The 27,321-nt window shown below is 33.2% G+C and overlaps 1 protein-coding gene across 2 annotated transcripts; it reads right to left on the reverse strand.

The window, feature by feature from the left end:
* Positions 1 to 983: 983 nt before the first annotated feature.
* Positions 984 to 26,868, reverse strand: LOC106064387 (phosphoribosylformylglycinamidine synthase-like). Of its 2 annotated transcripts, none has more exons than XM_056038025.1 (26): positions 26,834 to 26,868; positions 23,627 to 23,795; positions 22,618 to 22,747; positions 21,796 to 21,943; positions 20,624 to 20,774; positions 20,390 to 20,498; positions 19,746 to 19,886; positions 19,438 to 19,562; positions 18,163 to 18,291; positions 17,521 to 17,781; positions 16,406 to 16,636; positions 16,062 to 16,285; positions 15,656 to 15,754; positions 14,871 to 15,002; positions 13,804 to 13,908; positions 13,569 to 13,694; positions 12,445 to 12,625; positions 11,996 to 12,079; positions 11,329 to 11,484; positions 10,589 to 10,708; positions 9,078 to 9,232; positions 8,022 to 8,229; positions 6,686 to 6,889; positions 5,782 to 5,925; positions 4,761 to 4,907; positions 984 to 2,123 (listed from the first exon to the last, which is right to left on the reverse strand). In XM_056038025.1, exons 2-26 carry the CDS (start codon positions 23,772 to 23,774, stop codon positions 1,810 to 1,812), a joined length of 3,972 nt encoding a protein of 1,323 aa, XP_055894000.1. In that variant the 5' UTR covers positions 23,775 to 23,795; positions 26,834 to 26,868; the 3' UTR covers positions 984 to 1,809. The 2 variants fall into 2 exon arrangements, with proteins under 2 accessions (XP_055894000.1, XP_055893999.1); XM_056038024.1 differs by lacking the exon at positions 26,834 to 26,868 and adding an exon at positions 26,647 to 26,801.
* Between the last annotated feature and the right edge of the window lie 453 nt (positions 26,869 to 27,321).

Below are 27,321 nucleotides of genomic sequence, written 5' to 3' on the forward strand. Positions count from 1 at the left end.
TTGCCTTAGCCTCAAGTTTTATTGTAACTTTTGTACAATCTGTTTGGTTGATTGAATGTACTTTTTACAAATACAGATAATAACTAATTGATGGCCCACAATAATATGTCTTTGTTGTTGTATTAATCAGTGGTATAAATGGTCTCTTAGACTTTATGGTTTACTGGTGATGTATTAATGACAGTATACAAAAAAACTGAATTCCACAAGACCTAAGAAAAAATACCTGATACTGAAGTCCTTAAAGCTTCTCTGACAGAGCATCATGGCGTTGCGCTGTGAAAACTGGCACAGAAATTGCTGAGGACAAGAGAACAGCGCTGGCAGAAGAAAACGTCAGCAAAAAAAAAAAGCAAACTGGAATAACCTGCCCAGTTTGCAGTTGAACATTCTGGGCTCACATAGGTCTCACCAGCCACATGAGGAGGCACAAAACCCCAGTGCAAAGCCCTCAGCCCCCCTGGATGGCAAAAATGGTCATCATCAAACCACAACGGACGAACTATATATATATATATATATATTTATGAATGCCAGTGAAATATTGTCTATAAATTCATACTTTCATGAAACAAATATTTGAGGCCAAAGTTACCTATGCCAGTGCATTTTCTAGGAGACCCATTGATTCTTGAGATATATGTACAATTGAATACAATAAATAACCGATTTACAAGCCGAAAAGTAGTTTCTAAAAAAGCCGATTCTAATAAAAGTAGTTTCTAATATTGTCATAGCCACTTCTTTAGTTATCTCCTGTCTGATTGTATGCTATGCTCTCAGCATAACTCAGCCCCCTTGATAGGTAACCAAAGCAGTTTTTGCCTTTCAGACCCACATCCCTCTTTACAATTAGTGTATCAAAAATGGATCAACATTGCAGCAAGGGAAGAAGGGACAGTTTCTAATATTAATAATACAAAAAGAAACTACACGTGCTCGACAAAAATAAAACTCAAATTAGATATTTTGTCTTTTAATCAATTATATTTATTATGTATCCATTATCATTTACAATGAATTGTACACAAGTGATTCATCAGTTATTATTTTTAGATACATAGTCTAGATATAAATTTGTAAAATATTTTAAAATTCCATTCAATTGAAATGAACACATAATGGACTCAATGCACACAAATATTGTGTAGATAGCTCTTTTCACTGACATATAAATATAAAAATCTGAGGAAAACAAATCTTTTGTGACATGAGTAATATTCAAATGTTAAATGCCTTCAATCAAAGAAATATCATTACCTGGTAGAAAGTTTTGTATAATAAGAAATGTTACTATAATAACAAGAACAATATAGATAGCAGTGAGCTTTGATAGAAACAACACTCTACTAGCATTGTACTGGTGAGTAATACAAAACAGTAATACCTCATAAAAAGAATTATGCGTTGTCACAATGCTGTATAGAACAGGTTTTTATAACAACCCCACTTAAGCTTATAATTGCCTACAAATGACATCACACACCATTTTCGATGTTGATTCACACAAGTGCATGTGTATTATGGAGGTTCCCTTGTGCATGTTTACAAAACAACCAACAAATGGCATAAAATTACAAAAACAAGATAATTTCAGTAAATGGAATTTCATTGACCTGAGTATTAAGCAACAAAAAAAAATTGCAATAAATCAACAACCATGACACACAAAGTTTATCAAGTGAAAACAATATCTTTAAAAATCAGGATATTCATGTTTTCTAGATACTCATTATATTTTCACTATATAAACCTCTAGCATTTCTTAATTTACAGTGGGCTTGTTTTAATGAAGATCTCCTCAAGTGTCTACAACTCCTCGGTGGTACACCACTTGTAAGCATTTTCAAACATCTTCATCCAGGGGGAGAACTTGTGGGCATCTGTTACACTTTTTGGTGTCCAGGGGCACTGCCAGGTCCAGATGCAACGCTCAGGGTGGGGCATGAGGGCCAGGTGTCTGCCGTCTGGGGAACAAACCCCTGCAATGCCTTGAGGTGAACCATTGGGGTTGAAGGGGTATGTCTCTGTGGGTTGTCCCTCGTCATCCACATATCTGAGTGGCACCAAGTTACTTGACTCTATCTTCGCTTGAAGGTCTGAAGTTTTGAACACCATACGCCCTAAATGGGAAGGAATATAATTGTTGCATTATAAACATGATTTCTTTCAATAAAAAGGACATTGTTCATTTAATACATTTTATACATGTTTTACTGAATAGAGCTGAATAGAGCTCTCAACAAGTTTCTCATTTTGTTGTCAAGACTAACTAACACAACATTGGAGATATCAAGCTTTCAATAAAAAAGGCATTTTTCATTTTATTATACCATTTTATTCCTTTTATACCTGTTTTACTGAATAGAGCTGAATGAGCTCTCAATGAGTTTCTCATTTTGTTGTCAGACTAACTCACACAAAATTTCAGTTATCAAGTTTTGAACATATTTATGTCTTGAGTAGGTGCTACCTGGCAATGTGGTATGCACTTCAGACTGTCATCACAATGATTCCTAGTTCAAACCCTGCCTGCTGTCATCCACTGCCACCCAGAAGAAAGTTTGGGCTAGTACAGGGGTCGCCCATCCTGCGGCTTGCGAGCCACATGCGGTTCTTTGGGTGTTAAGCTGCGGCTCTTTAGTTCCATACGCAAACATGATTTATTTTATTGAAAAAAAAAAACAAATAAAATCGCTCTGGATTAATTAACGAGGAGATTCTATCTCTCAGCCAATTGGACTCTTGCAGTTGAAAGATATTCATGTTTTTTTTTTCTGTCTTATTACTTGCTATAAATGAATCACAAGTATACTTTTTTGTCAAATATGTCTTCTCAAGGTCCAAAAGAAAAACTTCTAGGATTGCTACAGCTTTCGTGACAAACTAATGGGAAGATAGAGCAAATGCCTTTCAACAATACCTTGAAGACATTAAGATCCATTTAAATAAAATCTTTTCAATAGCAACTGTTGGAGCCAGAAGTATGACTGAAGAAAATAAAAGGGCAACAACGATTTTTTGAAGCAAAATAAACCTTGAAATTCTTACATTTCACTGCATAATACACCATGAAGTGCTTTGTACCCAAACAATTCCGGCCGAAATAGTTGAGGTCATGAATTTGCTAATCAAGATTATTAACAGCATCTTGCCAAAAGCACTCTTCCATTGTCAGTTAAAAGAATTCTCAAACGAAATGGAGACTCAATATTCTGACATTCTTCTTTCCAATAAAGTGCGATTGCTTTCCAAAGGTAAGATGTTGAAACTTTTTGCTTCAATGAAATTAGTACATTCCTAAATGAAAAAGGCACTAATCTCCCTGGATTAGAGAATGGCAAATGATTGCAAAACTTTTTCACTAACAGCGAAACCCAGCCTATGTTTTGGATAAAATTAAAGATGAATTACTTGACAGATTTGAGCAATTCAAAACGACAAAACCATTCAAGCATTCCTAGTAAATCCTCAACACAATTAGTAACAAAATCCACATTGATCCATTTGAAATCGATTCTGGATCTTTAGACATGCAATTGATTGATTTAAAAAGTAAAGTTTTGTGGAGTGGGAAATTTGAGTTGAAAGTCAAGTTGAAAGAGTTGAAGCTCCAGAAATGTATGTAACGCAACAAAAATGGAAAGCTTTAAAAAAAATGCCTCAAGTTGAGGGACTTATATACGACGCATGGAATGGTCCTCCAGATTGCTAAAGTGAGGTGAACAAGTTTGCATTTGGAAAGCTAACAATCTTCAGATTGACATATTTGTGCCAGCAAGCGTTCTCCTGCATGAATATAATTATAACTAAAGAAAGAAGCCAACTAACAAATGAAAATTTAGAGTTGAGTTTGAAACTAAAAACATGTTATGAGCCAAATGTATCCAAACTTTCTAAAACCATGCAAAGTCATCGCTCCCATTGAATTTGTTTGCTCAATTGTTTGTTAGTGAAGTACAAGCTAGTGCTATATGTAAATGTTTCATTGTTTTAATACTTTTACTACATACTACTTGTATATAAATAAATAGAATTTTTTTCTTATGAAATAAATAGATTCGTTTTTAAATGAAAACATTTTATTTACATGAGTACTATTTATTGTAGGCAAGAAAAATATTTGTGGCTCTTTAAAAACTTAGAAATTGTGTAAATTGTCATTTTTGGCTATTCCGACTCAAAAGGTTGCCGACCGCTGGTCTAGTACATATGAATCTTCATTTCTATAGGAATGTCAGAAAATTATAAATCAATCAAATCGATACTCAAATATGGTCAGAGATCACCTATTCCCAACAGATACAGACAGAGCTGACTAATTGAGTCAATAGTACTGCATTCAAGAAAAACTCAAGATTCTGCATCAGCACTAGGGACCTGCTTTTTGAATCCATAGCCTGAACTTTATATCGATATTTCAGGTCTTGATTAAAACAGCTAGACATCCTTATTCATTTTGAGTTTAATTTAGCACATCCAAATCCACACATTAACAAATGCAGGGACTACTGGGTTTTTTTATTTGGACTTTTACTGTGATAAAGATTACAAATGGGAGACTGAAGACCTAGTTTAAGCTCACAGAGAACCAGAGGCTGGTGGCAGTACGCATATAATCTAATGGTCCACTGAGTCTTTAATTTATCCCTTCAAAAAAGTTTCAAATATAGAACAAGGAGATAAAGCACAGCCTTGAGAGTTCCTGATTTTCAAAACAAAATATTAAACATATATTTTTTTGTCAAAAACTTTCTTACCTTCACCATGAGCAACCCACATTCCCCAGACAGTGCCTTCCATTCCGTTCAGCATGATGGCAGGAGACTTCTCCACCTTTATGGAGATGAACCTTGACTCAAAGCGACCAGATGTGTTGTGATCCAGAAGTAATCCTTGCGAACCCACTAAACCAATGGATAGAATAACAAAGTAGCTGTCAGGTCTTCATCAAATTTTTTTAAAAACATGAATACATCTTATGGTTTCATTTACAGTGAAAGAAAAACAGCTTCGTCACACTCAAGTATGTAAACTACAAGAGAAATAATGGGCTGGTCACAAGTATGACATTGCTTAAGAGTTGACCATGAGTGGGAGGTCCATAATAGCAGATAAGGTCAGATTAAGTGGAAAAAAAATGAGAGACAGACCCTTCTAGAAAAGCAGTTATTTGCATAAATGAGTAAGGGTCAAGATAGAGAGTATAATACATGACATGGTAGGTCTAGAAGCTTCTTGGTATGGTAATATTTAAGAAGCGTGGAGTTGGAGTTAATTTGTTGCTAGTTATTGTACACAGTTGGTTAGTCTTTGATCAGTATTATTACTCTTTTGGTAACTACTCTGTATCGACTGTTCATATTGTGGTCAAGTTTGAGTCTAAAGTTATTAAACTCAAGAAAGTTATATCAAACACTGTATCACTTCATTGTGTACTTGAAGTGATTGACCTATATTAACGGAACCTCCAAATCCGCATGTCAGATGATTGTGGAGAAAATACACAGCTCTCTCTTCAAACACCATCATGACAAGATTATTTAAAAAGATAAACTTCTATGTTGACTATACAGTGAGTATTTCTTTTTGCTTGTCAATAGTTCAAGTATTGTTTTTTTTTAAATAACTACATATTTAAATGAGAAAACATAAAACCCAAACTATGAATGAATAGAACTCATCATTTAGGACAGAGAAAGAAGAACACTTTTTAAAGCAAAAACAGGGCATCCACTTCTCTTTAGTAAATGTATAATCTCCTTAGAAAACATTCCTTACCTGTCTCATCAGGAGCCACCCATCCCAGCAAAGCCATCAGTTGACAACCATTACACACACCAAAACTGAAGGTGTCAGCACGGGCGTAGAAGGCAGACAATTCGGTTGCCACAACTGAGTTAAACTTGGCAGTCGCAGCCCAGCCTTGAGGTGAACAGGGAAAAAAAAGAATTAAAACGTTTAAAAATAAAAAGTTTCTGTATAAATATCTACTGTTTGAAATTATAATATTCTTTCTTAACGTAATAATATTTTTTTTAAAGTGAAAATATATGACTATGTGAGTCTACTGATTAAAAAAAAGAAAAATATCTCAAATTAGTTAAGGAAAAGTCTTTACATCATTAGTTAGTAATCACTAATTTTCATCAAATTTCAAAACAAAAATTTTAAACTTAGCAAACTAATTCTGCAACTACTTGCCACCACATCCCACTTGTACATATAGTGTGTGGGATTAGCTCTCACTCAAAGATGTAGTGAGATTATAGCACTGAAAGTTGTTCTGAGATTATAGCACTGAAAGTTTGTAGCAAGATTATAACACTGAAAGTTTGTAGTGAGATTATAGCACTGAAAATTGTGAGATTATAGCACTGAAAGTTAGTAGTAAGATTATAGCACTGAAAGTTTGTAATGAGATTATAGCACTGAAAGTTTGTAGTGAGATTATAGCAATGAAAGTTAGTAGTGAGATAATAGCACTGAAAGTTTGTAGTGAGATTATAGCACAGAGTTTTACCTCTCATTTCAATTGGCTTGTGTAAATAAATAGCTTTTAAAATAAGCAGTTACATCAAGAACTAGACAATAGGGGAGTAGTTCCTAGTTCTCAATGGACAATGAAATTAATTATATCACAGAAAATTAATTACACATGTACATCTTAAAGAATTTTTGTTACCTTTAGCTGATCCACAGACATCTGCGTAACTAAATCCTCCCACAAAGGCCACACCTTTGAAGCAGGAGAGAGAAATTTTTTCTCGGATCAGGTCTTCCATGTTCACATCCCAGGCTTCAAAGCCGGCGAGGGTGAAGGCCGCAGCCATCTCCCTGTCTCCATTGCTGCCTTCTTCTCGTATGATAGCAATCTTTGGGTGATCAGCTGAGGAATTCAAACAAAACATTCCCAACTAAATGCTTTTTATAATGAATAAATGAAACATAACAAGATTACATGTGAGCTGCTTTATAAATTCAAATACTATTGTTACAATGGTGTTGGGTAGTGAATACATAAAAAAAAAAAATTATATATGATGGCCAATATCCAATTTTAAGCTTAATTATAAAATTGGTGAAAAACCAACAGAGCACCTCTTTACAAAATTAAAAAAAAAATTTTTTTTAAAGGTGAAATTAATAATTATGAAACAAGAAAACTCACACTGGACTTCTAGAAATAACTAAAAATATAGGCTTAATTCTAATTCAACAATACAAAGTAGTAGACTGAACATGAAGCTTAGATCTTATAGACTCAATGAAATGATTAGTGCCCTGATCCCAAGATTGTCTCTTCTGTTTGTAGCTTGTCAATAACTCAGAACTGGAAAGTTGTCTGGTACTGGAAACAACTAATAACCCCTACATTATTCACTCTTCTATGTGATCATTACAAGCAGCCACCAGCCAATGTGCAATAAAATAATCCTGTTTATATTTCTCTGGCAACTTGAACAGCAAGTGACAACTAGGACAGCAGTTACACAAATGTTAAGTTGAAAGCCTTCCTATCTTTTTCATTCATACATCATGACACATATATGAAATTGGAAAATTATTAAATCATTGTGTTGTTTAGCAATAATTTCTGCGCAAAACTCTAGTAAATAGTTTTCTAAATTTTAAATATTTTTTATGTGCTAATAATAATTCCAAAACAGAAATATTTTTTTTATGGGTTATGTAAGCGACAGCCACTTTCCCCGTGTAGTTTTTTTCAAATACAAAACATTTTAAAATTGTGTATAAATGATCCACTTCTACACAATATCTTTAATAAGGAAAAGAAGACTTCACTTCTATTTATAAACATGAATAAAACTAACCAGATCTTTTGTTCCCATTATATGAACCTGGTCAACATTTTTTTGTTACTCCTATCAGAAAAGTTTTAAAACTACAAAAGCAGTCACTAATGCACAGCTGTCCCCATCTACAGCAGAGAGTAAATGATTATGTTGATTTATAATGTTTTGTACGCAGGATTGCTTTTTTTTTCTTCTAAATTTCACCTATTGGTCTGCCCACAACACAAGCATCTGGGTCAAAGGTCACCACATAGTTTGGCTCTTTCCTATGCTTCAGGCCTGACTGCTCCTGTTGGACACACTTTGGGTTGGACTGCATCCTCTCCAGGACAAAGCTGGTCTCCTCCCACATGTCTCTCAGTTCAGTCATGCACGACTCCAGCACCAGGCTTCCGTTGACAGACACAACAATCTGTAGATAACAAATTGGGACTCAGAAAATAGATTTATAGGAAATCATACAATAGGGATTGACCTTCTGTTATCCAAATAACATTTCAAGGAATGACTTGGGAAATAACAACACAATCAGCTAGACTTTCATTTTAAGCTGGAAATAATTGAATCGCTCTTTGTTTTTTTCAATGGATTGACATTCTTCAGATTATCATTGAAACAATTTTTTTTCTGTGTTTCAGTAATAATATACATTGATTTGAAAAGAAAGCCCATTCAGACTCTGAAAAAGGGTTTTACACAAGTCAAAGGTAAGTGATTTTGGTTCATGAGTCTGCTGAAAAATGGTGAAACGATTGGAATTCTTTCCAGTCCACTAAGAGTGATGAACAAAATGTTAATTTTTCTTCTTCTAGACAGCTTTTTGCTGCTAAGCTGTAGACTTTTTTTTTGCAATCTCTGCTAAGGAATAGATTGATATTGTCCAGTTTGTTTGGTATGGTAATTTCTTAGTCAAATTGCTTGGACTGATGCCTACTGGTTGAGCCTCTCTTCTTTGTGATAAGTGCAGTTTGCAGGCTTTTTCAGAGCAAGGACTTAATTTTTGGAACTCGCTCCCGATTGATCCCAGACCAACATGTTTCACTACACCCAAGAAGAATATTAAGACTTATCTATTCAAAAATTTCTTTAGATTAGTTTGTCATTTTAACTCTTATGTCTTATGTTAGTATAGTGCCTTGAGCCTACATTATGTTTGTTAACAGTGCTTTAGAAATAAAATTATTATACATAATAATTAATGAAATAAAATGTTGTAAGAAGATAATCATTTAAAAAAAAAAAATTAACTAAGCAGCTGACCTGTGCAGTATAGTCTCTGCGCTCTACTGATTTGCCAATCATCATATAGGGTACATCACTCTTCTCTAGGCTGGCCACAACCTCACTGATGTCTTTCTTAGAGACCTCCAGCACTGCCCCTACCTCTTCAGCAAATAAAACTTGCATGGGATTGGCTGGAACAAATAAACATGCCTTCATTTACATAACACAATAAAATTCAGGGGAAAGAAATTTAGTTAGTCCACTATATAAAAAAAATATGACCTCTTTGGGGTACCTGCATTTGCATAATATTTAATATATAATGTAAAAAAAAAACTCATTTGGGGGCCCCCCTTAAGTGGGGGCCCTGGGGGAATTTTCAGAGTCCCCCCCCCCTCCCCCAAGCTACGCCCAGACCTGCCTACCAAAAAAAGTCCAAATGCGTAACGCTGATGGTCAAAATGCGTATTTTGGCACCACAATGCGTAACACTTACGCGAACCACTATTTTGTCATATATATATATATATATATATATATATATATATATATATATTATATATAATATTAGATCTAGATGTCATGATTAGATAGATATCTACAATCTAAATCAATACGACAATAGAGATGATATCTAGACTAGATTTGGATCTATGTCTATATAATGAATATAATCTACTCTAGATCTGGGCTCAAGAGTGTTACCGATGCCGTGAATCCGCTACAAACGTAGGTCTACTCCAAACTTTCGTAAGCCTACCTTCATCCTTGATCTATTCTATACTATGACTAAGAATTTAATCTAGACTAGATCTAGACTAGATGGTAGTAGATGTTATCGATCTAGATCTAGTCAATCTAAATCATACTGCAACTAAATTGGATCTAGATTGTAGAGTAATGTAGAGACTCATGACATAGCGTAATCATCAATCGTAATGTCGTAATGTCTAGCTAGATCTATTCCTGTATAACAAGTTATCTAGATTCTAGATCTAGAATCCAGATCTAGATCTAGACTAGATAACTACAATGTCACCCAATGTGTTTTGAATCGATAGCACTTCGATATTTTTTTCTATACAAATGAATACGGGAATCAGGGATTCTACTAATGAACTTACAAAAAAAAAAAAGTCACGTTGGTGTATCAGCTAACTGACGGTACCAACCCGCCACTCCCTCACTCTCGCGTTCTTCATTTCTAGACTAAATCTAATTGCTTTTAAGAACCAATCAACGTATAGATCTGGACACAATGTGTTCCCCCACCTTTTCTGTCCCCCCCCCCCCGGCCAACAAAACGGCTTAGCGTGACCTCCGTGACCGCTCGTAAGCTAGTCAAGAGAGGGAGGAAAAAAGGATACGAAAAGCGTAACGCGACGGGTTCAATGCGTATTTGCGTACTGACGGTCATTTTTGGGAGATTTTGCGTAACGAATACGCATTTTGCGTAACGGTAGGCAGGTCTGTACGCCACTGAAATGCAGACTAACTGAAAAACACAAAATATTATCTCTGACACTATTCCTTTGTTATCATCTTACCCTGTGTATCTTTGACTGGTATATCTATCACTAGGCCACAGTTCCCTGCAAATGCCATCTCCAGCAAACAAGTGATCAAACCACCATCACTGACATCATGACCAGCAGTGAGTTTTTTAGCTGAGAACACAGAATCAAGAATTATACTGAAGCCTCAAAATGTGGTGACAAGAATACATGATACCATTTAAAAACATAAATTGAAAAAAGAAATGAATTGGTTCAAACAGATGTAGAGATATTTTATATAAAAAAAGAAATATAACAATCTTGTTGGGGTGTAAAGCTACCAAGTGACTATAGTGTACATAGCCTCAAAAGTCTTTTGTGGTAACAAATATATGATTGGCCTAACCTATTCTCTTCAAGGATGTGAGGCAAAAATTTTAGCATGGATTTTAATCTCCAAGAAATTAATTATTTCAATAAATATTTAAAATCTAAAAAATTATCTGCAAATCATTTTTCATTGTTATTATGTAACATTAATCCCCATAATTGAAGTCAATGGGAATCTTTTTATAGTTATGGTTAGGATTTTCAGAAAAAGTCCCATTCTTTTTCCCCTAAAAATTTAGACTAACATTTTTGCTTTTAAAGAATTATTATTTTTTCATAGATTAATTTTGTTAAGAAAAATTCATAGGTCAACAGATCTTAATAGTGCATTATTTGATGATGAGATTTGTTACAAGAACTAAGATAAAAATCTGTACATGAAATTTGTAGCTCTGCTTTACCTTTGACTAGAGACTGAACACCATTAAACAGTTTGACCAACTTATCAGCAGCTACGTCTGGAACATCATCCCCAAGCTGTTTGAAGCATTGAGCCAAGGCACTGCCACCTAGTCTCCAGTTGTCTCCACCACTTGCAGGAAGATAGATGAGAACACCTGCAGAAAGAGAAGCATATAAACACTTTATGAATAACCATATTAATCTTCTTCTGTCTAAGTTGTTTGCAAGTTTCCAACTTAACTATAAGAGTATGGAATTATTTTTACACAAAGACAATAAAAATTGACAAAATTTCTTATTAAAAAAAAAAAGGCAAAAAAAAAAATAAAAAAATAGAAGGTTTTGCAGATGCCAACTCAAACTCAAAGATATTTAAAAAAAGAAAAGGGGAAAATTGTAGATTTTTTTCCCCTTGATGGCCTTATTCAAACTAAGTAAGTTAAAGAAAACTTTTAAAGATGCCCATGTTTCTTCAAGTTACAATAATTTACAAAATGAAAATTATTCACTAAGTGCCAGCTTAGTTTGTAGTATTTTAAAATGTCCAATTTATTTTCACAAAGTTGCTAGTTTTAACCAATATCACTGTCTTCCAATGTTTTAACTATACTGTAAGCTTTGACCAATTCAGACTGTGCTAACAGGCACTCTAGGCTGAATACTGACCTTCGCCCTCAGGACATTTGAGATCAGGGGTGACAGTTAAAGTTATGTCAGGACATCCAACATATGTTGAGATTACCAGAGTACCTGAAAAATTCAATGAAATAATTAATAATAATAGTTTTCCCTTATAGATTACACTACAAAATTCTAGATACAAATAAAATCGGAATAATAAAAATGACAATCAAGATCCTGTGCAGAAACAAAACATTTTTTTTTCTGCCAATTTTTTTAATATTTAATTTTTCAACACAAAGAGTCACAATAGCCTTTTAAACAAAAGGTGAAAATGAAGTATTTTATTTCATTATCTACCCTGGTATTTCATATTTAGTAGCCCTAGGAAAGAATGAAACATTTCAAGATCTATTTCACTTTTAAAGTTTGAACTCTCACTGAAGCCTATACACCCTGAATAAATATTAAACACTACTATAGACAAAGATTACCTGGAGCTTTCACTACCTCTGACCCCACTCTTGCTGCCATACTGAGTGAATCTTTACCCCCGTCCACTGCCACACCCACTTCCGTCATAAACTGGCACATGGCAATGCAAGCATCCAACAGGGCTACACCTTCACCGTCCAGTTTGGCGGGCCACATCCAGTTGCCACTGCATTTCACATCCTGTGGGGAACAATACAGCACCAATAAGTATCATAACATCAGTATTAATATTGTATTACTTTTCACCAAGAAAGTCAAAAAAATTAAAGACTGAAATATAGTGAAAATAGAGGAATGGATGTATAACTAAAAGGACACTCATAAAATCCCAGCTGTACACTAGACTATTGATTAAAGAAATCCATGAAGATATAATTAATTTTGTCATAAATGTAAAACATGGGTTCATCAAGAAACTATGTTGTTGTTTTTAAAATTAGTTTTTGATACTAACTACAAGTTTGAAAAGTCTAAGAAAGAAGTAGTGTTTCTATCAATTATTTGTTGTATTTAGACAAATTAAAGCAATACATTGTTTTATCTGTGGATATTTTGTTACACATTTTTAAGTGTTGCCAAGTCAAAGTTCAATAAGATGTTTTATTGACACACTCTAAATCCAGGCAATGTATTTGGGGTGAAGAGCTCCAGGTCTAAGCCTGTTTGTTGGATAAAAGCATTTCTAATGATCAATGGGATAATGGATCAATGGGATAATGGATCAATGGGATAATGGCACCTTTGGCGCCAATTCTCTAATGAACTTTATCAAAGGTGTAAACACCAGAAGTAGGCAGAAGGCTGAGAACACGACAGTGTCTAGTGATTACTATTGCCTAACCTGAGACAGTAGATGTGTATCTACGACTTGCCTCATTAGTCAAATGAGAAGTTGTAAAGGGAAAAGATTGTCTCTTGAGATGTTTTAAGCCACAGACAGATGAACATATTACTATTTTATCCTAAGTCTTAAAGTGTAATTACTAAGAGTACAGATGGCCACATTTCTGTTTTATCCTAAGTCTTATAGTATAATTACTAAGAGTAACTTGGCACATAATGCAATACAATAAAAATACTTCTGCCATAAAACTTAAACCTCCTAATGTACAAAGAGATTTACCTTAATACAAGTGACACTTGCAAACATCAGATTAGTTAGAGATTCAGCCACAGTCAGGCGAGCCCCGGCAGCTGGACTCAGCAGTCCTTTGACAGGTTGCTCTCCAATAGAAGTGGCTGCACCAACCTGAAATTTAGACCAAATTTTACTAATACTGGAACCCCTTTAGTTCAAAAAGTGTACATTTTACAAACTAAACAAAAATAAAAAGCGTAGAAACACTTGAATTACTCACTGTATCAAAATGAGACAGAGCTATAACAGCCACGTCAGCCAATGGTGTATGTAGGGGGCCGACACACTGCTGCTGGGCAACCAAACCTGTCACTGACCTATCCACCTGGAAACATTCAAACATTGAAATCTCTTGTCAAAATGTTAATATTTTTATTTTTACATTTTACCATCACAGAAAAAATACAAGACACCAATCATAAAACAAACAGAAAATAAATCTTTTCTTCTCTTGGCAATAAAAATCATTGAATACAATCCAACTTCCTGATGTAAACTTCATATGAAATGTTTTATTGAAAGTGTGGTATGAATGTATATTTCATTTTTTGTCATATATTTTGTTTCATATCGTCATGTTATGTGTAATGCACAAATGTTAAGACATATTTCAAGGATATTAAAGATCATTTTTATCAACATAATTATGAAGCTATAATTGGGAAAAAAATATTTAAATGAGCAATTAAAAAAAATTTCCATTTTAGTGATTTTGATTTCAAGATTTCTACAAGTACTTATCTATAGTTAAAATAAATAATGACACAACTGACAATGGATTTGGTCATGTATTAATTAATTATAGAAATTTAATTATAATCAATTAAGATGTCTAACAAAATTTTAAAAAGATTGAAAAAAGTCTTATTTATGTTTCAATACCAAACCTTGCTCAAGATTTATAAAATGTACTGAAATCGATATAAGTGCATTTCATCAGGCTGAGTACACTTTTTTAAATGGGAAAAAAAGATTTTTTTTTAAAAGTTTAATTTACTCAGCATTGTCAGAGACAAAAAAAAATTTGTAAAGTTACAGAACAAGGTTCAATGACCTAGCAAAACTGTGATAAAAAAAAAAAGTCAGGATGTCATCAAGGCTAGCATCAGGTTATAATTTGAAGATTTCCAGAGATACTAATAAAATCCTAATCTCTCTAAAAAAAAATATTATTTAGTACGTAAAGCAAGATATTACTGAAGGTGTTTTTTAAAAGTCAGTCCTTCAGTTAAACAAAGTAAAATATGTATGACTATAATTCAAATGGAATAATGATGGAATAGTAACCTTATTAGTCAGATAACGTTTGCTTCCAACAGAAGGCAGACGCAAGACTCGACTCAGAGCTTCCTGAATTGTTAGGGCTGCTGGAAGACTAAGTGACTGCAATGCTGGCTGGATTCTGGTCATTTCAAATACCTGGAAAGAAAAACATCAATAAATCTTTTTGCTTCATCTGGGAGACTATTCTTACATTAAATTACAAAGTTTCCTAAAGTTGGACAGTTCTGTTCCCATGAGACTGCTGAGTCCTAGTTGATACATTTCTTCACAACAACAAATTTTACATAAAAGCTTTTAAAACCAGCACAACAATGAACAGTTTCTCAAATGTCCAAACTATAATCATAATCATTACTAGACCTTTGATTGAGATTGTGAGGGTGCTGAGGTAATAACTGCAAAACCTTTTAAAAGTCCTTTTTATTTCAGAATAGTTGGCCTCCTTCACTCGACGAAATACTATGGTTCATCGCAAACACTTTTTCATGTATCTATGGAGGCCTATTTTGGAGAGACACTCCTGTCTACATATATGGCAGGTCAAGGTGGCTTTCGCTTTGGTGGTAGAGGAGCCAGCCATTTTTCGACGCTTTACTTCCAGAGCAGAATATCGTCATTTTGTTCATCCAGTTTTTTTCTTCTGGCAACCTTTCCTGTAGTTAACAGGTCTATCTGGTTGTTCCATGGATAACCCCACCTTTGATGGCTTAGCCTTTTTATTCCCACATAATCATTGTAAAAATTAACAAATGGCATGCATTTTTCATTAGTATAAATATGAAACGTACTTTGCGTGGCATTGATCCAAGAACATAGTCCAGCTCCAAGTCCACGGGTTTTCTTTTTGACTCACAGTCAACTTCTGACTGAAAATCTTCAAGCTGGATCTGCGCAAAAATCAAAGATATCAACAAACACAAGTAACAACTTATCTTTGAATAACTTGTTCAAATTCAAACCTGAGCTTTACATTTGTTCAAAAAAAATTTAATTAAATGCTAAATTTAAAAAAAAAACTCACTTTCCTAAATTTTGTTGAAAATTTAACAATAACTTATATATAGCAAAGGAGAAAAAAAACAAACTTGCCCATATGATTAGCTACTATGTTTAGCATAACAAGTTTTATAAATCAATGAAAGAAAAACATTTGAAAACTTTTGTTTTTTTTTTTAAAAAAAAGCTGTTCCTTACCTTGCCAGTACCAGAGACTGTTCCTACATTACACACTGGGCATCTCTCCCTGCTGCCTATTGCTTTAATCAGGGGCAGATCTTGTCTCCCCACCAACAGGGCATTGCTTTCCTGATACTCTGCCCCCCATAACTCCATGACACTAATTGTAGGGTCACCCAGTTGAAAGTCTTTGGCTCTGATAACAGCCCCTGCTGGTTCCACAAGTTCCTTAAGAACATTTCCTGACAGGAATAGAAGTTTACTTTTATTCATATGCATTGAGTTCTCAATAGCATTTGTTTATAATCAAAACTAAGATGATGTAATCATGAATTATACTTGAAGCTGTCAACAGAACTGACCATTTCCTCCAGCGCCTTGGTCATGGATAGTCCTGATAGGGTTCACTTGACCCCTCTCCACACATGCCCGTATCAAACGGTTCATCTTCTGCTCCATCTCAGCATCTCCTCGTTGAACTGCGCTAAAATCCAGCTGTGCGTCATTGTCCCCTTGTACTTGGACACTAGAGGCAGCACCTCCGCCCAGACCAATTCGATAGACAGGCCCACCCACCTTCACAACCTCCATATCTACAAGCAAATGGAAAAAAACAACAAAAAAACTTTACAAAATGATTATCTATATATTCTTCTTTTGAATATGTTGATGTAGAGACAGAAGATTAGGCATATGAAATAAAGTGTCTTATATTTTAGTTTTGATACCAGACTGATTTAGAACCAAGCTTAAATCATTAAGTTATATATGATAAATGTTCAGAAGAGTAAATGAGGGCCATTAACCTCATAAGCAACATGAAATCAGTTGAACTTCATTTCAAAGTCTAACAAAAAATGTCTAGGTCTCCAAAGGAGATAACTTAATGCTAGAATACTAAATGGACATCCAATCAGTTCTCTTTTACACTAAAAATTCAATAACTTAGTTTCACTTTAGTTTCATTTTCTGTAGGAAACCAAAGAGTTCTATTTCAGAGAAGTTTTTAAAACTGTGGTAATAACTCTATCATTTTGATGCATCAGGAAACTTGTGAAGCTAATAGATTCATTGGTATTTAATCAATTACAAAGAGCTTCAAGCTTCTCAGCAGTAAAAAGATGGCAAGAAAAAGAAGAAAAAAAAACAACTCAATAATTCACAATAATAATAGAGTAACAAACTTGTTTTAACCATTAGGATCTTAACTACGTCCTTTCCCTATCGGCTATTTCCAAATAAAATGTTGGTAATAAAATGTTTTGAACTCAAGTGTAGGCATGAAAACTGTTTTCAAAATAACATTTCAAGATCTACAAATTAGTTTTAGACTGAACACTTATTCAGAGTGTGTTTTCAAAATAAAAAATGTTTTCTGTTTGAACACACAATGAATGCCAATTGAAATAATTTATTTCATGACTGTAGTCACAATCAAAGCTGCACAGGGTTTTTATCTAGCATCATTTAAACTTACCTTTCGCTGGCTTGTCTTTGGTCACATGCACAGCTTCCATACTGCCTATCCCACCGCTGAACATGATAGGTTTGATGTATTCACGCCTGTCACCATTGGCAGTTGTCACACCAAAGGACCTGGCAAACCCAGTGATGACTGGTTCACCAAACTTGTTGCCGTAATCTGATGCACCGTTACTGGCTTCAACTGCCACAACAGCAGGGAGTGCAAAGTTGGCAGGGTATTTGTAAAGTTCATCTTCCCAAGGTAGATTGTAGCCTGGGGGTAGAGGAGAAAAAATATAACATTTCCTGGGTTAAGATTAGCAACACAGTCAGTTATCCTTTCCTTCTTTTATTTGAAAAACTTGCATAAGCTGATTGTAATTTTTGAGCATTTCACAAACTGCTAAGATGGAAACTAAATAGTACCCTAAACTAAATAGTACTCTAACTAAAACAATGGAAGACTGGTTTTCAAAATAGGTTGAAAATAAATGTCCTATTTAATTTATTTTGCCAGAGACTCTAATCTAATACTTCATTATCTAACCCCCTCACCATAAAAAAAAAATCTAAATTATATCTAAAGTCTCTTCTAATTCCAAACCAAGAAATGCAGAATGTTGGTAACACCAAGATATTTTGATGAGTCAGGTACCTTTAATATTTAGATTCCCGAAAGAATATCCAGCAGTTCCTGCTACAACATAGGCACCTCTCCCTGTGGCTTGGACATCTCTGATTCTGCCACCAGTTCCTGTTGTGGCTCCAGGAAATGGAGCAACTCCTGTCATGGAAAAGAAGATTATTTAATCTAGTTTTAATTGTACAGGATGAATACAGCAAAGAAAATGACAAACTGCTAAAACAGTTTCACAATTTGGGAGTCATATCACTATTTGTCATGGCTCGTCACAGGATGTTAAAGATGTAGGACTTACAGGGTTAACATATTTAGTCTAGGCCTATCATACAACTGACGCAGCTTCAATTAATCCACTGATGCCTATTGCATTTGAGTTGCTTCCTATGCATGTTGTATAACAAATGTTGATAGAATGATCTAATTAATAGTAATAGTTGTTATTGTAAAAAAATTAGTAGATGGACCTCGCAAGCATCCATTAAATTGGGCCATTAATAGATGGGAAAACAGATTGGGGTTTGGTGTGTCAATCATTTGTATCAATCTGGCCAGTAGGTGTTGAAGGTACCACCACTGCAGCTTACACGTAAAGACAGTAAAAAAAAAAAATTCTTTTTCATTCACTTTTTTTTGTTTAAATAATACATTACACAGCTTTGAAAACTGAAAAGAATGACCAATGTTATTTGCAAATATATCCCTACTGATCTTTGCTTCTGTTTACATCAAAAGTCAATCAAAAGATTTAGAAAATTGTTATGGCACGTTTAGGAATTACTTATTTCATAAATAGGGGAAGTTGTGACTTAGAGACAATGACGCGACTAGCAAAAACGACTAGATTTTGAGGAAGAATAGTGAAATAGAAACCGATGTAAATAGACTACCTTTGGAAGACTTTAGAGAGAGGAGCTTTTGTGAGCGTAAATATTTAGCTTGACGACATTAAATGGTTCCTTTTGTTATTATCAAACATATTCGACATTGGCCATCAGCCTCGACTATATTCTATTGTTGGCCTTTTGTCTGTGTTATTGGATTTCATTATTTTCGTGTTACCTCTGTTTGAATTAGCTGCATTAGAGACAGCGCAGAAGTGCCTAACAATATATATATTTATATACATATTTATTTATTTTTTTAAATAATCTATTAAATTACAGTTGTAATTTAAGTTCTGAAAAAATCTTTAGCACTTTGTTATAAAGAGTGAAAAAGGATGATGAAATCATCTTTAAGCATCACTTAACTTAAATAGACAAGACATTGGGACCAACAAGATTTTACCTGTAGGGAAATTATGGGTCTCAGCAGTAAATATGATATGCCTTTGTTTAGGTTCCACACTCAGTTTGCCTGGTCCAATACCATTCTCAGCAACAAGGGGGTTGATTGAAAAACCTTCAATGGCACTTTTGAAGGAAATAAACTTTAATACATGAATGAAGAAACAAACACAGATATAGCAATGAAAAGAAAAAAAAATCTCTCAATGAAGACATCAACAACCTATTTCCTTATTTCTATTTGTTAGAATCAAATCTTAAATATAGTTCTAGGCTACATTACAAAATACACAAACTTGATTGACCCACCTACTGTTGTCACTGAATTTAATGACATTATTTCCATTGCTAGATAACTGGGTGTCCATGATCATGGAAAACAAAGACTCTGGCCACTCTTGGCCATCAACCAACAGACGACCTTTGAAAAACCAATGCCTGCTGTGTTCACTGAAATAAAATACAAAGAAGAAATTAACACAAAAGTAATTAACTTTAGTGTACTTCAAAATTAAAGAAAAAAAAACAACTTTTACTATCTTTTTTTTTTATAAAAAAAAAAAAATGTTTCATATTTTTTTTCGTACAATTCCTTCTCTTAGCTTACACTCCTCATGGTTGGAAGGTGGAAGAAAAAGGTTGGTCTAATTTGGAAGTCTCAGAATCCCTGAAACTAGCAACGAAGTTGATAGAGGATCACACTAATAATGCAAATGTCATGGGCTTGATCCCATTTGTTTAAAAATAACAATCAACCCTAATTAGAGCAAATCAAATCCAATTACATTCAATCCTATCCAAACTTATTTGAATATTAAATAGGAATTTTTTTGCTTTTTATACTACTTATTTTCAAAAGAAAAATTTATTATAATTCTAATTTTAAAAAAATTATAAAAAAAAGTTTTCCAATTATATGATTTTTAGTTAAGAGAGTGAAATTAATGTGTTACCTGTTTGACTGTGCCAGATCAAAGCACTCTACACTTGTTGGATTCCTTAAAATTTTCTCTTGAAATAGTTTTGTGTAGTAGTCTAGGTCCCAATTATCAAAAGCTAGCCCTACATACAGAACATCAAATAAAATCAGTGAATCGCACTACCTTTTATGTTCATGTAAGAAATATAATTTGTTTAGGGCATTACGTAAAAAGTAAACAAGAAACTAAATAGTCCATTCTGCTTACCTAAAGTTTTGTTAGCATGCTCTAAAGCTGCCCTCCCCTGTCCAAGTATGTCCACTTCAAACACAGGATCAGGCTTGACATTGATCTCAAACGTGCTGAGGGGTTGAGGGTAGCGACACTGAGTCATCTGGTCGTGGAGACTGTTCACTATCTGTCAATAAGGAAATCTAAACTAAATAAGAGACCAAAATAAATGTGTTTCTTTCAGCACCAGGTTTTAAACAGAAATAAAAATGAGCTGCCAAAACGATGATATCATGATCATTACTTTCCCTTGCATTAATGAACAAAGACAATGAAGTTTGGTGTCAGAAAAACCTTCAAATATTAGTTCCATGGTCATTGTACTAGTTATATTAAAGAACTTTACCTTAACAACTGTAAACAAAATAAGAATTAACAAATCAGACTTACAATGAATATACATTTTTTGAAATGTGTCAGGATGTAAAGAAGGCTTGTGTTAGGAATAAAAAGAATTTATATTTACATTGAAACCAGACAACAAAATAGTCTGAAAGAGTTTGATAGACAGATGTGTTTTATTATTACTATCATTATCTAAAATTTTCAAAGGTCTTATAATAGCCTATATCTAGTTCTAAATTTAAACTACTACATTGAACTGGCCCACAACACAAGCCATTAATATTTTTTCAGTCTAATCTTATTAATTAGACAAGACTTCAGTGTTTAACGCACACAAGAGAAGAGAAAGGCTGGGAAACCAAAACAAACATAGAGGAAATCAGTAGGCCAAGAATCAAAGAAAACAGGATGGACATGGACCTAAATAAAAAGTATTGCCCAGAACTCAGAAAAGAGTCAGATAACATTTCACTGTTGCAGTCATATCCTCCAAAATGTTAAAAGAATTGTCAAGTAAGTCAAGTCAATGTCTAAAAAAGTAAGTTTTTATTTTTTAAAAAAATGATACTTCTTCCCGTAAGTATTTTTATTTGTTTCAAAGAATGTACAGTTAATAAGAACAGCCATTGAGGATGAAATCCTAAAAGAAATGAAACAAATCTTATTATAATCTAATCTGGTTAATTGGACCAGCTGGTTATTTGGACAAAAAAGATTGCACCTGGATGCATTTCCATTAACTGGATTTGACTGTATTAAATTAGACTAACTAAAGATCAAAATGTAAATGAATCAATACTTACATTATGTTCTTCTTCTGTACTTAGCAGTGATCCATTTTGAAAAGTGACAAGATAAATGATAGAAGTCTCAACACGCTTGACATGATTGATACCAAGTGAGTTGCAGATGGAAACACAATTTGTTGAGGAAGCAGTAGAAAAGTTTAGCCTGGTGAGAATTAGGTGGATGAAAATGATAGTCAAATTTTAACTATTTTTACATGTGCTTTAAGTTTTCAGTGGGCCACAAACAATAATCAGATCATACACACTACCATAATATAAAACATCCTAACTACCATAATATAAACCATCCTATTTATTGACTAAATGTTTTTAAACCAACAAAATCATCTTGACCAAAGTCATATAAATATTAATTTTTAGTTAATTAAAAATTTTATAATTTTTTAAAACTAATTCTAAACCAAGCTGGTAAAAAAAAAAAAGAGAGCAAACTTGTTTATCTATAAATAAAAGTCCTATGCCATCCTCTTTTTTTTTTCTTCTTTTATTAAGTACAAAAAGTTTTCCACTTTGAAAATGTGTTTTTTGTTTTTAGGAAATTTGATAGAATACTAATTGCGAGCTAGATCTAATGTATATAGTTCAAAGAATTTGACTTTCTCAATAAGTAGACAGCTCACTGAACATTGTCTTCACTCACCGTGTAAATAGATGTTTTAATTGTTTAAAGTAAGGCATACAAAAATTTGTTTGAAGCAGCTATTTAATAGCTAGTTTATGTCTTTTTTAAAACAAACAAACAAACAAACAAAAAAACAGCTAAAACCAATGCATAGACTAAAAGATTGTATCATCTGTAACATAACATTACTTTACCTGGGTCCTATTTCAAAGAACAGTGAACAATCTGATTTCTTCTGTAGTCTAGATTTCTCATTTAAATTGTCCTTTTGAAATGGAACTGACAGAATCCATTTCATGATCTTGAGCTCATCTTCAGTTAAGTCTGGAAAAACAAGAAAATATAAATGTTTTATTAGAAAAAAATAAATAAAAAGAGAGAAAAACACATCAAAATATTAATTCTAAAGAATTTGGTTTATACATTTGCGATGCAGTTGTATATTGTTTTTGTATAACATTTATTATTATTTCTTCTTCTTCTATTCTCATTATAATGGTAGAGGGTCTGAACTTTGCTGTAGAAAAGGGGGGAGGGACCATTCATGACAGCTTGACTGGTGGGACTAATTGTTGATAGCATAATTAGTTAGAGCCCTGGGTTATAATTGAATGAGTAATGTATTAGAAACATGTAGAACTAGGATCTATATAAAGCTTGTAGTTTATGAATAAGGTTAGTTGCAGTTAGTTGCTTAACAATGAGTTAAAGAGTCTCTACATTTAGTGGCTGTGTTATGAGTCAGTGAAAACAGAAAACATTAATTTTAAGTAATAGTTTAAGTAGGAGGCACGGTGGCTGAGCTGTAAAGAGCTTGGCTTCCCTACTGGGGTCCTGGGTTCAAATCCTGGTGATGACTGGGATTTTTAATTTCGGGATCTTTGGGCGCCTCTAAGTCTATCCAATTCTTATAGGTATCTAACATTAGTTGGGGAAAATTAAAGGCGTTTGGTTGTTATGCTGGCCACATTACACCCTTGTTAACCATGGGCCACAGAAACAGATGACCTTCACATCATCTGCCCCATAGATCGCAAGGTCTGAAAGGAGAACTTTTTAACTTAATAGTGTAAGTAGTCTAATATCAGAGATAAACTGTAATGTAGTTTCCATATCAGGCAGCTCTCCACAAAGATTTTCTTGTATATTTTCTTTTAGCAAAAGTGTGAAATTTTGAAAATACAGAGTACTATCTAAACTTACCATTCTCAGAGGTTTCAATATAGTAACAAATTTCTGTGTCGACGGTGAACTCACTTTCGCCAACAGCAGATTTAATTTTTGAAACTGTCGACTCCAACTGGTGAGGAGCATGTCCTGGATAGCTGTAAAGTCTGATCAGCTGACTCATTTCTTGGGTTCAGTGATATGACTGTAAAAAAGCAATTGAAAGGCCAGCATTACAAAATGACTAAAACATTTACCAACTACTTTCAAAAATTAAAAAGATGGTAATTATTATAGAATCAATAAGTATGATTTTATTTTAGTATATATTTTAGTAGTAATAAAGAAAGACAGATGTAAATGACTAACAAGAAACAGATTAATTTTGGGTCAAATGTGGTAAAGAAACAAATCTCTACAGATTATTTTCCTACTTCAAGACAATATCATTATTTCTTAGAATCTTTGGAGAATACAAATAAAAAAAAACATTATATAAATGCCATCAGTTCTAAGAGAGAAAGTTGTCAATTAATTTATTCTTATAGCTAGTTTTTTTTTTTACATTTCAACGTTAACCAGTTTTAGAATATTAACACAGTGAATAACAGACTCACACTCACAGTTTGTGAAAAAAAAATTTAATTTAAAAAACTAATTTATGTTTAACACTTCAGTAAATATGTCAAAAATATGTATCATAATAAATCTACTTTGGCCTCATATTTTTCTTATCTTGTAAGTTGTCCAAATTGGTTGCTTAAATTTGTCAATAAAATTCTTATCTAGTAATTCTAATGACTCTGATTAAATCAGACCACCCTAATAGTTCTAGTTCATTTTTGAATGACATGACAAAGTCATGACAAGTGGACACTCAAACCCCACACCCCTCCAAAAAAATATATTTAGCTGATTCAAATTCAATCTAAAAATATCTATAGATCTATATATATAATATATATCTAGACTCTATGACTATTAACTCTTTCAGTGCGGCGTTACTCTCAGCGAGTAACTTGGTTTATAATATTTATTTCAATATTTTTTTTATGTTAAACTTTTTATTTATCTCTTTTTTTTTTTTAATTTACCGGATGTGGGTCTGAATTGTTCTTTGTTTTAATAGTAAATTCGATGCAGTATCAACATAATTTTTATAAAATAGACAACATTATGTTAATGGTTCCTCTTTTTTAGTTTAATTCCCGGGACCCGAAAAATGTAAATAATACAAATTCTTAGTGCATTTGTTCATCTTTAATGAAATTTAAAGTGATTAAATATGTTAAGTATTGTGATTTTTTAATATTAACAGATTAAATGTTTAATTAAAAGGTTAAATCTTTTAGTATATCAATTTTTTAATGAATTTTTAAAATACATTCTTTTTCCCTACTCAGTTTAAAATTTATATAAATGAAAAAAAGTTTTTGTTTGAATAATTAATTTACATTACTAAATTTTTGTAGCCCATTTATTTTCCTTTAAAATCAAATCAAATACGTTAGAGACCATATATGATAGGCATGATATATATATATAAATCTAACTAGATAGAATCTAGATCAATATTGTATTATATATATACAATATAAATAATAAGGCAGCTTTAAAGTTTTCTTCTTAAATGATGGTCAATGATTTTGATGCCTAAAATTAATCTTACTCTTACATCAATGATCAAACTACATAACTAGAATATGTTGCCTAACTTAAATATAAAATATAAGTCTAGCCAGGGGGAGATGGGTTTCCCTGAATTTTGTGACTGGTTTTTTGCTTTAACTCTTTCTCGCCCAATCGAAGATACCATTGTTGATTTTACCCGATGCCCCATTCTGCAACCCAATTGATGATATTATCATTGATGCTTAAAAAGTCAGTGTTTTTGGGTGTTTTTTTTTTCCATCACAAAGTATTTTAATTGCTCATAATTTAACCTTTAATAGGTTCACTTTGTGAAAAAAAAATAGGGATTTGTTCATTTTTTTAAGAGTGGAGGTTTAAAAAAAGGCTATAAGTTTCTATATCAATTTTCATGGACAATTAATTAAATGTTTCATAATATATATGTCATATATTTATTGTGAAATATGAATAAATAACTATTTTAAAAAATACAACTTTTAGTTTAATTAAAATCATAAAATATTGCCTCGATCTAGTCCTAAAGAGACTTGTCCACAGTCTGTAAGTTTTTATTTTTAAATTCCATTTTTATCAAAAAATAAACTTTTATGGGGAGGGGGGTGATTTTAGCCAACCCACCCCACAGTTTTTTGACATTAAAAACCCCCTGTGCAGTAAAAAAAAAAGCAAAGATAAGTCACTGAATTCTATGAGCATAGCCAATAGGGGTTTTGAATATAAGGTTAAAACCCCTTCATCAATACTAAACTAAAGAAACTACAATCACCAAATTCTATGAGTGTAGCCAATGGGGGTTTTGAGCTTAAAAACCCTCCAACAATATAGTCTATATAGATCTAGAAATCCCTCCCACCAAAAAAAAAACCTGGCTATGCACATGTCCATGAGGTGATTGCCATGATACATCATACAGAGTCAGATCTCTCTTCAGTCTCTTGAGTTTTACGGACGTTTATTTAATAAGAACACAGAATTCACAGATTAACAGAAAGAAAAAAAAAAACAAGAAAAAGAAATACTGAGAGTGAGAAGGTAGATCTAGAAAATGTTACAAAGTTTAAAAATGTCACACATTCAATTATGAATTAGTGTACAGGTCCTAACAGGTACAGGACAAGCATCATTCATTCAATCATACATTGCCATTTAATAACTAGATAAGTCTAATAAATAATAAACTATGATATGATTTGATAAACTGAACATGAACACTCGGAACAGGGCCCTGAGACTGACAGGGCAGCGATTCTGTCAATTCAGAGGATTCTGCGCGTTTGACTGTGATTGTCACTGTGTCACACTGTGACTGTGGACAGTGTGGAGTAGTGTGGAGACTGGAGTGTCAGTGTGTGCATTTGTTATTTATTTGAATTTGAATAATAAATAATAAAAAAGAAACCGACCACTCGTCCACTGCCACTGTAAAAAAAAATGTTGACCATCAAGAGATTCAAATTCAAGAAAGTCTGTCTATTATCTACTAGACTTAAACAGTAACTTGCTCTATAATATAAGTATAAGATCTAGATATAGAAGTCTACTGTTCTAGCCAAAAGAGAACAACAGAAAAACATGTTGTTCTTTACTTACCGACAAGGCACGATAGTTTCACTGACCTATATTTCTTAAGGATATTGCTGATGTATTGTGAAATAAAAATATCGCTAAAATACTGCGTCCACTTCGCATATTTAAAATGATAATAATAATAATATAACAAAAACATGTCTCAAAGCCTGAAACAGAAGGCTATGTTACAGCAATATAGGACAGAGTAATTAGGACAAAAAATTACGAGAAGCAAATCCTAAAACTCAATGCCGAAATGTGGTCACCATAACCAATTAGTTGCAAGGTTAATACACTAACATATAATTTGATCGGTAATGATAGGCCTACTCCTCCTTATCACAAATAGCATACTCTCCACAAGAGGTCTGATCGAGTCTATTGATCATCTGTTGTACTGGGATATGCCTATTTTGACCGACAAAACGGTAGATTTTAATCGCCCTGATATGCTGTTCATTGATTAAAAAGAAAACAAAAAAAAAAAAAAAAAAACGCTAACATTATTG

Source organism: Biomphalaria glabrata, chromosome 8 (assembly GCF_947242115.1).
Source record: "Biomphalaria glabrata chromosome 8, xgBioGlab47.1, whole genome shotgun sequence".
Classification (NCBI taxonomy): domain Eukaryota; kingdom Metazoa; phylum Mollusca; class Gastropoda; family Planorbidae; genus Biomphalaria; species Biomphalaria glabrata.

Coding starts and splice junctions, on each gene's coding strand:
- LOC106064387 (XM_056038025.1), bottom strand. CDS start 23,774: ATGAGTCAGCTGATCAGACTTTACAGCTATCCAGGACATGCTCCTCAC. Junction 21,944..22,617: donor TTCTTTGAAATAGGACCCAG/GTAAAGTAATGT, acceptor AATTCTCACCAG/GCTAAACTTTTCTACTGCTT. Junction 16,286..16,405: donor CCAAGGCGCTGGAGGAAATG/GTCAGTTCTGTT, acceptor TATTCCTGTCAG/GAAATGTTCTTAAGGAACTT.